Here is a 15,147-nt window from a genome sequence, read left to right as displayed (position 1 = left end):
CCCGGAACGCAAACTGATTACGTGGGACGCCACGTGACTCGCCGGACTACACACGACCTGTTACGCGGAAGTGACTCGCAGACTGCGAGACAAGCCTCTGGCTTAGATAGCGAGTACAGCCACAGCACGCCGATCCATCACGGTAGAAGAAGACGGCGAGGATACGGTAAACCCTTGCGGGACCAGGAGGAATACCTGTTGAATCATACACTGCACCAAATGGTATTAACCAATTCAAGGTAATATCACTAGTGAAACAGATATATTAAGAGAAATTGGATCACAGGAGATTTAGCAGACTAATTAACCCCGTACTGCCTTGAGCATCCGACAACCTGATTCATCTCATCTCCCACACCTACAGATAAGTGGCTTGAAATAACCTCCATACAAAGGAGGGGTATTGGGGTACAATAGAAGAACTAAGTCGATATTTAACCAATATTCTATGTTCCCAGTAGTTTGCAGGACTGTAAAACCCAATATGGTTATCCCTTATATCCTGTAGTCTCATTTGAATTTTTTTTTATTTTCCTTGATTTTCTAATATCTGTTTTTCTATCTGTTTTTATGATCCGTGTGAATATTATTTGCAATATCCAAACAGACCAATTTGCTGCTCGCACTCCCACAGACGCAGCCCTTATTGGAAGGTGTCTGTTGGGATATACCCAATATTTATGAGATAGGCTTTGAATGTAAGATATGTATTAGAGGTTTTTTAATATACATGCTTTTTTAATATATATGTTTCAATTCACAATTTATTGTACAATTTTGGGGAATTTCAACTTTTAAACTTTTTACTATGAATATGACAACAATTAAATACTAACTTTCTAATAACAATTCCGGGTGATAGAGTGCCTGTTCCATCACAAACGTATCCAATTGTACCCCTTGAAAGGACTGTGGGGCAGTCCTGGAACATGAGCACCTAGGTCCACTAGTGGAGTGGGGTGAGCCGCTATCTATTAATTATGATGTGACTATGCGCCTGGTTTGCTAGGGTTAGCAGTATACCCAATTGTTTTTTAGTTAAGGGTTCAGGCTCAACCATGTTAGGACGGATTGGGTTGGGGGGGGTTCTGTTTGTTCGTGTCGGTGTGTCGGGGTTTGAGTGTTCGCTCCTCCACGGGACTTAAGGACGCAGCGGTATTTTTCTGGTGGTTGTATGGCGTCAGTTAAGTTGATGTCCTGGAAAGTCAGGGGTCTTAATGACAAGGTCAAATGTTCATTGGTCTTTAATTACTTGAAAGGCTGTAGCCCAGATATAGTAATATTACAGGAGACACATCTACGATGTCAGAAAGTATTGGCTCTGAAACGCCCCTGGATGAGATCCACTTATCATGCAGTATATTCTAATTATGCGAGGGGAGTTTCTATTTTAATTGCTAAATGTCTTCCTTTCCAGATAATGTCAGTTCAAATAGATGTCTCTGGAAGATATGTGCTATTACATGCCAGTATCCGAGGGTTGCAATATCTGATTATAGGTCTATACAGTGAGGAACAGAAGCGTTTGAACACCCTGCGATTTTGCAAATTCTCCCACTTAGAAATCATGGAGGGGTCTGAAATTCACATTGTAGGTGCGTTCCCACTCTAAGAGACATTCCCTCTGACTGAGGGAAGGAGGTTGTTGCTCAAAATCTCACAATAAATGGCCCCATTCATCCTCTTCTTAATACAGTGCAGTTGTCCTGTCCCCTTCTCAGAAAAGCACCCCCAAAGCATGATGTTACCACCCCCATGCTCCACAGTAGAGATGGTGTTCTTGGGATGCAACTCATCCTTCTTTTTCCTCCAAACACAACGAATAAAGTTTAGACCAAAAGGTTCTACTTTGGTCTCATCTGACCACATGACTTTCTCCCATGCCTCACTTTTGGGGGTCTGATCCCCTCTGCAATGCATTACAATTCATCTGTATTGTAATGCATTGCCTGTTAGTGGATTACACTGAGTCATACACTAACAGGTTGCCTAGGAGACGGACCTGAGGCTGGATCTCCTCGGCTCCCGTAGAAGGCAGGTCCCGATGCCGTGCAGGGCATTGGGCAGCCTCTGCATGGCATCGGGCTGCCTTCTGACAAATCGAGTCCCCGCCACAGCAGCGCGGGGACTCGATGTGCTCCCTCACCCGACACAAACCCCTTCTATGTCGCGGTCAGCGCGGACCGCGGCATAGAAGGGGTTAATCCGCCAGCAACGGCTTTTACAGCGATGCTGGCGGATACATCAGGGGCCCGGCTACCAGGGACTGCCGGGCCCCCGCAGTGATCGCGCATGCACCGCTCCGGTGCCCGCCTGATCACCATGACGTACTATTACGTCAAATTGTGGGAACGCAGTGGCTTCCATGACGTAATAGTACGTCATGTGTCGGGAAGGGGTTAATAAAGTAGAAACTCTTGAAACACAGCTCTATGCCTGTGTTGGTTTTTCTCTATGGATATCCATAACTTCTAATTCGGAGTCCACCGCTCATCCGGTATCCGCTAACATTGGCATCAGCGGCACAGGGGGGAGGGAGAGACTGCTTCCTTCTCCCCTGTGCTGCTGAGGGAACATGGCACGCGGGGAGAGCAGTGCGCTCCATGTTCTCTAATACTGGGTTGCGCAGTAGTGCAGCCTAGTATCGGCAAATGTCAAATCCCGGTATCGAATTGTTCCCGGGACAAACGTATTGATTGGGTATCGATATTTTGATACCAGAAACAACCCTCCTCACCATGGATACTTCAGGCTCAGGTTGGGGTGCCCATGTCAAGAATCAATGGGTAGAAAAGAAGTGTCCGTCATCAGATCTCCTGTCATCAAACATGAAGGAACTCAGGGCAATCACATCGGCCTTACTCATTTCTCAGCCCTTAATTCAGACGGATTCTGATTCAGACGGACAACACGGGGGATGTTTTTCTCCCCATAAACAAGGTGGAAACAGATGCCTTTCCCGGTCAGAAGAATGGAGACAGATTGTGTGTTGGGCGGAGGTCACCTTGAGAAGCATTTCTACAGTTCATATCAGAGGCAATGTCAATGGCAAATCCAATCTGCTCATCTGCAAGACAATCCACTCAGCGGGGTAAGGGTTAAATACTCATCTTCTTCTCCAAATCATTCAGAAACTGAGAGCTCCAGATATGGGTGTGATGGTGATGTGAGAGAAGTCTGACGGCTGATTATCCCGAGGAGCTGGACGGTGAAGAGAAATGTGACTCCATTTTGTCTGTTCTAACAATATGTATTGTGATAGCATCTCGTCCACGCACTGTTTCAAGTTCCCCCACTGTGATTTAGGTTTCGCTTCTCTGTCCTTGGAGCCTGGAGGTGAAAGAGGATCTGGAGGAGAACAGAGGAGTCTGGAGGGGAAGAGAGGAGTCTGGAGGGGAAGAGAGGAGTCTGGAGGGGAACAGAGGAGTCTGGAGGGGAGCAGAGGAGTCTGGAGGTGACAGAGGGGTCTGGAGGGGAACAGAGGAGTCTGGAGGGGAACAGAGGAGTCTGGAGGGGAACAGAGGAGTCTGGAGGGGAACAGAGGAGTCTGGAAGAGAACAGAGGAGTCTGGAGGGGAAGAGAGGAGTCTGGAAGAGAACAGAGGAGTCTGGAGGGGAACAGAGGAGTCTGGAAGAGAACAGAGGAGTCTGGAGGGGAACAGAGGAGTCTGGAGGGGAGCAGAGGAGTCTGGAGGGGAAGAGAGGAGTCTGGAGGGGAACAGAGGAGTCTGGAGGGGAACAGAGGAGTCTGGAGGGGAACAGAGGAGTCTGGAAGAGAACAGAGGAGTCTGGAGGGGAACAGAGGAGTCTGGAAGAGAACAGAGGAGTCTGGAGGGGAACAGAGGAGTCTGGAAGAGAACAGAGGAGTCTGGAGGGGAACAGAGGAGTCTGGAGGGGAGCAGAGGAGTCTGGAGGGGAGCAGAGGAGTCTGGAGGTGACAGAGGAGTCTGGAGGGGAAGAGAGGAGTCTGGAGGGGAACAGAGGAGTCTGGAAGAGAACAGAGGAGTCTGGAGGGGAAGAGAGGAGTCTGGAGGGGAACAGAGGAGTCTGGAAGAGAACAGAGGAGTCTGGAGGGGAACAGAGGAGTCTGGAAGAGAACAGAGGAGTCTGGAGGGGAAGAGAAGAGCCTGGAGGGAAGCTGAGGACGCATAATGTGTAGAAGCCGTACCGCAATCCACACGAGAAGCAGTGTTTGGCAGCACGGAGAAGGAGCGGAGGAGGAGCCGTCTAGGATCTAATCTGCTTGTGGATCCTAGAGGAGCAGCGCCGTCCGTTCTTCTTGCTTTTTATGTCTGGTGTGAACTGAACCCACTTCACAAGGGACCTGCAGCGCTCACAGGAGGAGATACAACGCGAGACTAATTCTATCATTTCTAACACCTCAGTATAGATAACACAGGATCCACCATTTACAATAGGAGTCACAGCTTACCTCCTCCCCCTCCCTGCACAATGGCCTCTGCTCAGCTCACAAAGCATGTCCACAATCCTCTCCTGTCTACTGTGCCCATAGTCCATGCAGCTGCTATAAATCATAGCTCTAAATGCTGCTCTCATCATCGGGAAAGATGGCCACCCCCGTAATCATGTGCAGAAAACAGAGGAGAGAACTACAACTCCCAGCATGTCCAGGCTGTCATTATATCAGAGAAAAGGATAAAACTCCCAACATGTCCAAGCTGCTATCATAAGAAATCAAAGAAGAGAACTACAATTCCCAGCACATCCAGACTGCTATTATAGGATATCAGAGAACTACAACTCCCAGCATTTCCTTGGCTGTATAGAGAAAAAAATCCTCAATCCTACAGATCCTTCTCCATAGAAAGCTCCGCCCCCTCATGTCACATGACTAACATCTCTGCTTTTTCCCCACCTCTTCTCCTCTCCACTACTGAACCCCGCCCCCTGTACTGATCACATGACAGTGACGTCACCCCAGGTCCTTCAGCTCTAACAGTGCAGTAGATACTAGGCAGGTCCTGGTCGGTAGTCATTGCTGAGCACCGCCCCCTGCAGTGATCACATGACAGTGACGTCACCCCAGGTCCTTCAGCTCTGGCAGTGCAGCAGATACTGGGCAGGTCCTGGTCGGTAGTCAGGGCTCTTGTTCTCTCTGGTATCAGCCATTCCTCCAGCCTGCAGGTAAGATGAGCTGTGAGGAGACAGTGTGGTGGAGAGCTCAGACATGTCACCCCTGGAGATTCTCCTCCATTACACACAAGGAATCCTTCTCCGCTCCTCATCTTAGTATGATAGTGGGGGTTGTCATCATTCGCTGGCCCCTGACTGTCCTGGTGAGGGGCCCCTGCCTCCAGGAGGAGAATGAATGGAGCGGGGCCCGGCCTGAGCTCAGCTCTCTCCAGTCTCTTCTCTAGGAGTTCTGGACACAGCTGAGCACAGCCCAGAGGTGGGACCTGCATCTACCAGACATTTATCTCCTGTGGAGCCACCAGAGATCTCCATGTTGGGGCCCCTGGAATCCATGTGGTGGGGGCTCTGAGAAGCGGGGCCCCTCCAGGCTCAGGAAGTGCGGTTCTGGAGGTGACATCTGGTCTTGTCCCCTGGATGATTTCCTCTCCTCTTCTCATAAAGGCGCCTGCAGTACTAGAAGCCTCCAGCTCCTCCAGTTCTCTCCTCTTCTCCTGAACGACCACCAAGGATGGACAGGAAGGAGATCAGCAGAAGAATATTAGACCTCACCTTGGAGATCATCTCCCTGCTGAGCGGAGAGGTAAACTTTTCTAGATTTCTCTCCTCTGTATTGTATTCTGTAACAAGTCAGAAATCGGGAAGGAGAATCCATCATAGGAAGTGATGGGAAGAGTCCAGGGTCCTGGAGAACGGCCTCCAGACCTTCCAAGTGATGGAGAACCTGAAGATCAGCCCCCAATATGGTGAGTGATGTGTCATGTGACCAGTGACCAATAGTCATGTTGTAGGAGCCATGAGGAGGTAAGTAGGCACGTTGTACCAGGAGGAGAGGGCCGGAGGAGAGCACATGGCCCCTGAAGGGTTTATTCCCTAAGTGTCTCTCTCCATCCACAGGAGTACACAATAGTGAAGAAGACATCGGGGGACTGTGTGACTCCCATCATCCATCTCCAGGAGTCAGGAGGGCGGAGCAGGACCGCTCCCCCCATCACACAGCCTCCCCCTCACCCCCTGATACATGAGCAGAAGATCCTAAAACTCACCCACAAGATGATGGAGCTGCTGACTGGAGAGGTGACACTGCTGGGAATGCTGGGAAATTCTCCAGTAACAGCACTGGAGGGGTCTGGGTGATGACGGTGTCATTGTGTTGTCAGGTTCCTATAAGGTGTCAGGACGTCACTGTCTATTTCTCCATGGAGGAGTGGGAGTATATAGAAGGACACAAGGACCTGTACAAGGAGGCCATGATGGAGGAGCACCAGCCTCTTATATCACAGGGTAAGAGCCGTCATGTGCAGTGTATACACGTGTGTGCAGTGACATGTAATGGAGGAGCACCAGCCTCTTATATCACAGGGTAAGAGCCGTCATGTGCAGTGTATACACGTGTGTGCAGTGACATGTAATGGAGGAGCACCAGCCTCTTATATCACAAGGTAAGAGCCGTCATGTGCAGTGTATACACGTGTGTGCAGTGACATGTAATCGAGGATCACCAGCCTCTTATATCACAAGGTAAGACCCGTCATGTGCAGTGTATACACGTGTGTGCAGTGACATGTAATGGATGAGCACCAGCCTCTTATATCACAAGGTAAGACCCGTCATGGGCAGTGTATACACGTGTGTGCAGTGACATGTAATGGAGGAGCACCAGCCTCTTATATCGCAAGGTAAGAGCCGTCATGTGCAGTGTATACACGTGTGTGCAGTGACATGTAATGGAGGAGCACCAGCCTCTTATATCACAAGGTAAGAGCCGTCATGTGCAGTGTATACACGTGTGTGCAGTGACATGTAATGGAGGAGCACCAGCCTCTTATATCACAAGGTAAGAGCCGTCATGTGCAGTGTATACACGTGTGTGCAGTGACATGTAATGGAGGAGCACCAGCCTCTTATATCACAAGGTAAGACCCGTCATGTGCAGTGTATACACGTGTGTGCAGTGACATGTAATGGAGGAGCACCAGCCTCTTATATCACAGGGTAAGAGCCGTCATGTGCAGTGTGTACACGTGTGTGCAGTGACATGTAATGGAGAAGCACCGGCCTCTTATATCACAAGGTAAGACCCGTCATGTGCAGTGTGTGCAGTGACATGTAATGGAGGAGCACCAGCCTCTTATATCACAAGGTAAGAGCCGTCATGTGCAGTGTATACACGTGTGTGCAGTGACATGTAATGGAAGGGCACCAGCCTCTTATATCACAGGGTAAGATCCGTCATGTGCAGTGTGTACACGTGTGTGCAGTGACATGTAATGGAGGAGCACCAGCCTCTTATATCACAAGGTAAGAGCCGTCATGTGCAGTGTATACACGTGTGTGCAGTGACATGTAATGGAGGAGCACCAGCCTCTTATATCACAAGGTAAGAGCCGTCATGTGCAGTGTATACACGTGTGTGCAGTGACATGTAATGGAGGAGCACCAGCCTCTTATATCACAGGGTAAGAGCCGTCATGTGCAGTGTATACACGTCTGTGCAGTGACATGTAATAGAGGAGCACCAGCCTCTTATATCACAAGGTAAGAGCCGTCATGTGCAGTGTGTACACGTGTGTGCAGTGACATGTAATGGAGGAGCTCCAGCCTCTTTTATCACAAGGTAAGAGCCGTCATGTGCAGTGTGTACACGTGTGTGCAGTGACATGTAATGGAGGAGCTCCACAGTTTCTTCTTACATTACATTAGAGGCTACGTGTTCTTTATGTCAGTCATGTCCATAGGGCTCCAGTCACATGTTAGGAGTGTGTCCTTCTGGCCGATATAGTAGACTACACTGCTCTATCAGAGGCGTCCTGTGAAATCCGTGTTCCGCAGCGTATACATTGTAGATTATACATGGAGCTTCTGGGCAATGTCCGCCCCTGTATGACTGTATAGAGCCTGATGTCAGAGGGAGATATTAGGAAACCCTTCGCACAAATGTTCTGCTGGAGGCTCAGACGTGGTGTGAACAGGTCCTTACTTTTATAAGAAGAGTCCATTATAGTGACTTTACAGTCGTTCTCCTGACCTTAATGTCTGGGATCCTCTAGTCACTCCACAAGCAGAGAAGCTACAACCTGCTACATCTGATTGGAGGAGGAGGTCAGACCTCCCTGCAGCAGGTGCATGGATTATTATAAGCCACATTCAGGGTAGCGGGACAGTCACAGAAATGTTTACAGCTGATCTTCTATGTCTTCTATGTGTGAACTTGCTCGTATATAACCTGTCACGACAGGTAGGTAAGCAGGGAAAACAAACAGAACAAACGACTAGGCCCAAAAGCTAGGGAGAAAATGGTCACCTCCTAGCGATCCCTAAAAGCTTTCTCTAAACTGCTGTGCCCATGTGCATACCCTTAGGGTGGATATGCACATGCCCTCGTGCCTAAACTTAAACACCTGTCACGGATGTAGTAGGGGAGAACACCAAAAGACAACAAGAAGGAAGGGAAAAGACACTAGGCCTCACCGCTAGGGAAGGAAAAGGGTCACCACCTATAAAACCCTGCTCCTGGCCCTAACTCCTATCCGTATGGGCACCTCTCGATGGTAGAGATGCCCATACATAGGAACCTAGAAAACCCTGGTGGCCCTCGGATGCTCTAGACTTAATGACAGGGCAGAGACAACCCGCTCCTTCCCAGGTACTGGAGGGAACACCAAAGAACACGAGTCGGGAATCTTAGAGATTTCAAACTCCAAATTTCTATCCACCAGGACAGGGGGAGGTGGCAATGTCGATGGTTACACAAGTTTCACATATTTCTTTAATAAAGACCTGTGAAACCCATTATGGATCTTCCAGGTCTGCGGAAGATCCAGACGAAACGCCACCGGGTTGACAATTGCAGAGATTTTGTAAGGGCCAATAAATCTTGGACCCAATTTCCAAGATGGTACCTTCAGCTTAATGTTTCTAGTGGACAACCACACCGAATCACCCACACACAGGTCCGGACCAGTCATACGTCTCCTGTCAGCCATCCGTTTATATCTTTCACCCATCTTTTCCAAATTAACTTGGATCTTCTACCAGATAGGTGACAAGGCGGAAGAGAATCTCTCCTCTTCTGGCATACCAGAAGATCCAGTCCCAGAAAAAGTACCAAACTGTGGGTGAAAACCATATGCGCCAAAAAATTGGCGACTTATCAGTGGACTCCTGTCTACGGTTATTTAAGGCAAATTCGGCTAGAGACCAGAACGAGGACCAGTCATCCTGGTTCTCGGCAACAAAACACCTCAAATAGGTCTCCAGGTTTTGGTTAGTGTGCTCTGTCTGATCATTCGACTGGGGATGAAAAGCCGAAGAAAAAGACAGTTGAATTCCCAGAGAAGAGCAGAACGCCCTCAAAAACCTGGAAACAAATTGCGACCCCCTATCAGACACCACATCAGAGGGAATGCCATGCAGCCTCACAATGTTATCGATAATAACATGAGCGAGAGTTTTGGCATTGGGTAAGCTAGGCAACGGTACAAAGTGGGCCATCTTACTGAAGCGGTCCACTACCACCAAAATCACAGTTTTCTCAGAGGAACTCGGTAATTTGGTAATAAAGTCCATGGCTAAATGCGTCCAAGGACGAGACGGAAATGATAAAGGAAGAAGGGATCCCGAAGGCCGAGTGTGAGCCACCTTCGTGCGTGCACAGGTCTCACATGCTGTCACATAACCCTCAACACCCTTGTGCAACCCTGGCCACCAGAATCTCCGGGGATCTATGGTGGATTTGCTTGCAGGATGTCCCGCAAGGACCGTATCATGATGTTCCTTGAACACCTTGTATCGCAGTTCAGCAGGAACAACTTGTCTGGAGGACAAGAATCAGGAGCCTCCTCCTGGGCCCCCAACACCTCCATCTCCAACTCGGGGTACAGAGCGTAAACCACCACCCCATCAGCCAAAATCGGAGTGGGATCCTCCAAATCACTCCCCCCAGGAAAACTATGTGACAACGCATCTGCCTTGACGTTTTTAACCCCAGGGCGAAAGGTGACCACAAAATTGAACGTAGTAAAAAACAGTGACCATCTAGCCTGCCTAGGATTCAGGCGCTTAGCAGACTGCAGGTAAGCCAAATTCTTGTGGTCAGTAAATACCGTAATAGGATGAGTAGCCCCTTCCAACCAACGGCGCGATTCCTCAAAGGCCAATTTAATGGCTAGTAACCCTCTATCTCCTACATCATAATTTCTTTCAGCGGCCGAGAGTTTCTTGGAGAAAAAAAACACACGGACGCCATTTGCTAGGGGATGGACCCTGCGACAGAACTGCTCCTACCCCCACTTCTGATGCATCAACCTCCACGACGAATGGTTGAGACACATCAGGTTGCATCACAATGGGAACAGACGCAAAACATTTCTTAATGGCAGAAAAGGCCTGTAATGCCTCATCCGACCAGACAGAAAAGTCGGCGCCTTTTTTAGTCATATCTGTCAAAGGTTTTACAATGGTGGAATAATTCAAGATTAATTTTCTGTAGTAATTGGTAAAACCCAAAAACCGCATCAGAGCTTTCTGATTCTCAGGCCGGTCCCATTCCAGTACCGCCTGGACCTTTTCGGGGCCCATACGAAAACCAGAGTCAGGTATCCTAAAAACGGTAGCTCCTGGACAGGAAATACAAATTTTTCCAATTTTGCATACAATTTATTCTCCCAATTTATGTCTCACGTGATCCTGATGGGTCTCCAAATCGAGTGAGTAAATTAGTATATCATCAAGGTAAATAACAATGAACCTTCCCACTAAATGATGGAAAATATCATTGACAAATCGCTGAAAGACCGCTGGCGCATTAGTTAAACCAAAGGGCATGACAAGATTCTCGTAATGACCTTCGGGTGTATTGAAGGCCATTTTCCACTGATCTCCTTCCTTAATTCTGATCAGATTATAAGCTCCTCTTAAATCCAACTTGGAGAACACCTTGGCTCCGACAATTTGATCAAATAGATCAGAAATCAAAAGAAGGGAATATGGATCACGGACCGTAATGAGATTCAATTCCCGGAAATCTAAACACGGTCTAAGTTTTTTACGAAAAAGAAGCCGGCGGCCACAGGGGACTTAGGTCCTAATATGTCCCTTTGCCAAACTCTCGGCAATATACTTCCGCATAGCTTCTCTTTCGGGTTGGGAAAGGTAGTATAGTCGAGATTTTGGCAGTTTAGCTCGAGGGATGAGATTGACCGGACAATCATATTCTCGATGGGGAGGCAGCTCCTGAGCTCCACCCTCCGAGAATACGTCTGCAAAATCAGAGAGAAACTGAGGTAGGACCATAGTTGACACCCCTGAGATAGAAGCACAAAGACAGTTGTCCGAATAAAATTCACTCCAGCTACTGATTTGTCTTGTTTGCCACTCAATAGAAGGGTTATGCTTTATCAACCATGGTAAACCCAGAACCATCAGAGCAGGCAGGCCCCTCATAACAAAACAAGAATTGAATTCAACATGTGAATCACCCACCCTTAACTGAATGTCCTGAACGATATGAGTAAGACTCTTTTGTGAGAGAGGGGAGGAATCAATAGCAAACACTGGTATCTCTTTATCTAAAGTGCTAGTTCTAAAACCAAGATTTTGGAGGAACTAAAAATCAATAAGGTTTACCCCCGCACCACTGTCAACAAATACCTCAAAATCGAAATTTCCTGAGTCTAGCGCCACCATGGCAGGCAGGAGGAAACTGGTATTGCAGGGAGAATGCATATTTGCTTGCTCAGACTCCCTATTCACACTATCAAGAGTCAGGGAAGTCCTTATTTTTTTTCTTTATGTGAATACCTCCGTAGTTTTTCATTACCGCTTTGAGGTTTAACAAAAGGACATGCACAAACAAAATGACCTTCTTCCACAGAAGTAACATAGCTTATTCAGCTTCCTAAAATGCCTATCACCTGAGCGAAAGGAAACCTGGCCCAACTGCATAGGCTCCTCTCCTGCCCCAGATTCAAAAGTCATATTACCCCGCGGGGACTAGGTGGGACGGATCCTCTTACAGACGGGACCCCCCACTCGAGAGGAATCTTATACCTTTCTCTAAGACGTCTATCAAGCCGCACTGCCAATGACATGGCCGTCTCCAATGAATAGGGATACTCATGAAAAGCAAGGGCATCTTTCAACCTTTCAGATAGCCCCTGACAAAACTGACTCCGGAGTGCAGGATCATTCCACCCCGAGTCAGTTGCCCATCTTTTAAATTTTGCACAATACGACTCCGCAGTATGTTCTTCCTGTAACAAACTGCGCATCTTAGATTCAGCCATAGAGACCCGGTCTGGGTCATCATAAATCAAGCCCAAGGCTCTAAAAAATTCATCCACCGACCGGAGGGATGGTGAACCGGTCAGAAGAGAAAAAGCCCAGGACTGTGCGTCCTCTTTGAGCAGAGATATAATGATCCCCACTCTTTGATTCTCGTCACCAGATGACATCGGCCACAGACGAAAATACAACCTGCAGGACTCCCTGAACCGAATAAAGTCATCACCCCCCCTGAGAACCTATCAGGGAGAGCGACTTTCGGCTCTAAGCAGACCTGATTTCCTCCAACGGCGCCAGACGCTAGAGCATTCTGGCACCGTGCAACAGAACAGCGGAGATGAGCAACCTCCAGCGATAATCCCTGCATGCGATAAACCAAGATATCCATAGCCTCCATTTCGCAAACAGCAGGGATATGACAGTTTTTTTTGGGTGGATTATAATGTCACGATAGGTAGGTAAGCGGAGAAATAACCATACACTGGAAAACAAACAGAACAAACGACTAGGCCCAAAAGCTAGGGAGAAAAGGGTCACCTCCTAGCGATCCCTAAAAGCCTTCCCTAAACTGCTGTGCCCATGTGCATACCCTTAGGGTGGATATGCACATGCCCTCGTGCCTAAACCTAAACACTCTGGGCAAACCCTAAGCAGCAGGGAAAAGGGAAGAGGTAGCCTGCTTCTTCCAACCAGGAGGAAGCAAGCGTCTCCTTAGAGGCCTAGATAAAACACACAAAGGGAAATGAAGGAGAGGACTTATCTTGAGCAGAGCTGGAGCAGACGATCCACCACAAATCAAGAGCTCCTAGGAAAGAACTATAACCTACACAGGCCACTGGGGGAAGGAGGGATAAATAGCCTCACTAACAATGAAACCCAGTATACCTGAGGGAAGGTGGATCCAGCTCAAACCCAAATCAAAACAAACAAAGATGTCAGACATGTGCAGCCAGTCTGACAGATCTCCGCACATTCACAAGGCGTGACATAACCAGTGACTGATCTGTGCTGCTATTATAATCTGTCCAACGTGAGGATTGTAAGGTTCTGCCATATGGAGACAGCAGATAACAGGCGATTTCTGCAGGGGCGGGGCTCAAGATGCACCATTGTGACAGAAAAGCCAATAATTAGATTGCATAGAGATGGACAGAAGTGTGTAGCCGTGCAGCAGATCTGTCCTCCACTCTGTTTGCCGGCCGGTATTTTGCTTTAGAAACAGTGAGCTGAGACAACCCCTTTAATAGGAATGTTATACGTTTGTCGATTCTGTAATTTAGATAAAAAAATAAAAATTTCATTTTGTATCTTTAGCAGAAAATTCCCATAAGAATTCTGAGGGAAACTTCATGTTGTCACTAAATTATAAAGCAGAAGATGAAGACATTATGCAGTGCTCTTCAGGAGAAAACCTTAATGTACCTCCAGGACTTCACAGTACAGATCTGTCATATAATCCCCCTGTTCATGAGGAATCTTCTGACCAATCACAGATTGCTACCACAAGTGCTGGTCAGAAAGGGGGTGAAAGGTTTCAAGAGATCACAAAAAGATCAAGTCTTTCTACAGACAAAAGAATTCACACACGGGAGAAGCCATTTTCATGTCCACAATGTGGGAAATATTTTGCATATAAATCAGCGCTTGTTCGACATGAGAGAAGTCACACAGGAGAGAAGCCGTATTCATGTTCAGAATGTGGGAAATGTTTTGCACATAAAGCACATCTTGCTAGACATGAGAGAAGTCACACAGGAGCGAAACCAAATTCATGTTCAGAATGTGGGAAATATTTTGCATATAAATCAGAGCTTGTTAGACATGAGAGAAGACACACAGGAGAGAAGCCGTATTCATGTTCAGAATGTGGGAAATGTTTTACACAAAAACAAATTCTTGCTGCACATCAGAGAAGTCACCGAGGAGAGAAGATGTATTCATGTTCAGAATGTGGGAAACGTTTTACAGTTAGACTAAGTCTTGTTAAACATGCGCTACGTCACACAGGAGAGAAGCCGTATTCATGTTCAGAATGTGAGCAATGTTTTACGCAAAAATCTGATCTTGTTAGTCATGAGAGAAGTCACAGAAGAGTAAGGATACGATCACAATTCCAGAATTTAGACTTTGATTTCGATTCCAATTAATTTACATTACAGTAGTAACCAATAGTTACACTAGTTCAAGTGAATGGAGTGCGTTCTCGTCATTTTCTGCTTTGCTAAGATTTCCGAGACGACGGGCAGTGTAACGAACAGAAAGCAGAGCTCGCATGGAGCACTGCCTCCCCTTCAAACAGCTGATCGGCGGGGGTGCCAGGAGTCAAACCACCGCTGATCTATTGAAGACCTATCCTGAGCAAAGGTCATCAATATATATTGCTGCACAACCTCTTTAATGATTGAGTTATTATTAATGGTTTTATCAATTTGGACCTCCATGTGCCTCATATTCATAGTAAATAACCTAATCATGTACCTCACATGTTGCTCATTATATGAGGAGGTAGACGATGGGGTTACTTACTAATGTGAGGCATATGGAGGTACTAAAATAATAACACCACGTGGTCAATGCCTCACATTAATAAGTTACTCTGTCATATATCTCACATAATGGCAATATTGGGGTAGATAGGTAATATTAACCCCCAGTGTTCCTCTGTGCTGCTGGCTGGCTGTATCATCAGTAGCAAGAGGAACCCTCCCCTCGG

General features: G+C 47.4%; 1 protein-coding gene across 1 annotated transcript in view; it reads left to right on the top strand.

Moving 5' to 3' along the window:
- The window catches only part of LOC120990616 (zinc finger protein 120-like), a 34,157-nt gene extending 19,420 nt beyond the window's left edge, over positions 1-14,737 (top strand). Inside the window, exons 2-3 of the mRNA XM_040419535.1 lie at positions 13,749-14,132; positions 14,661-14,737. Coding sequence (XP_040275469.1) covers positions 13,749-14,132; positions 14,661-14,737 — 461 coding nt within the window. The remainder of the gene's footprint in view (positions 1-13,748; positions 14,133-14,660) is intronic.
- Positions 14,738-15,147: the final 410 nt, after the last annotated feature.

The sequence above is a fragment of the Bufo bufo genome, chromosome 2 (genome assembly GCF_905171765.1).
Source record: "Bufo bufo chromosome 2, aBufBuf1.1, whole genome shotgun sequence".
Lineage (NCBI taxonomy): Eukaryota > Metazoa > Chordata > Amphibia > Anura > Bufonidae > Bufo > Bufo bufo.
The sequence above is the reverse complement of the archived record's forward strand: the minus strand, read 5'-3'. Positions and strand labels throughout refer to the sequence as shown.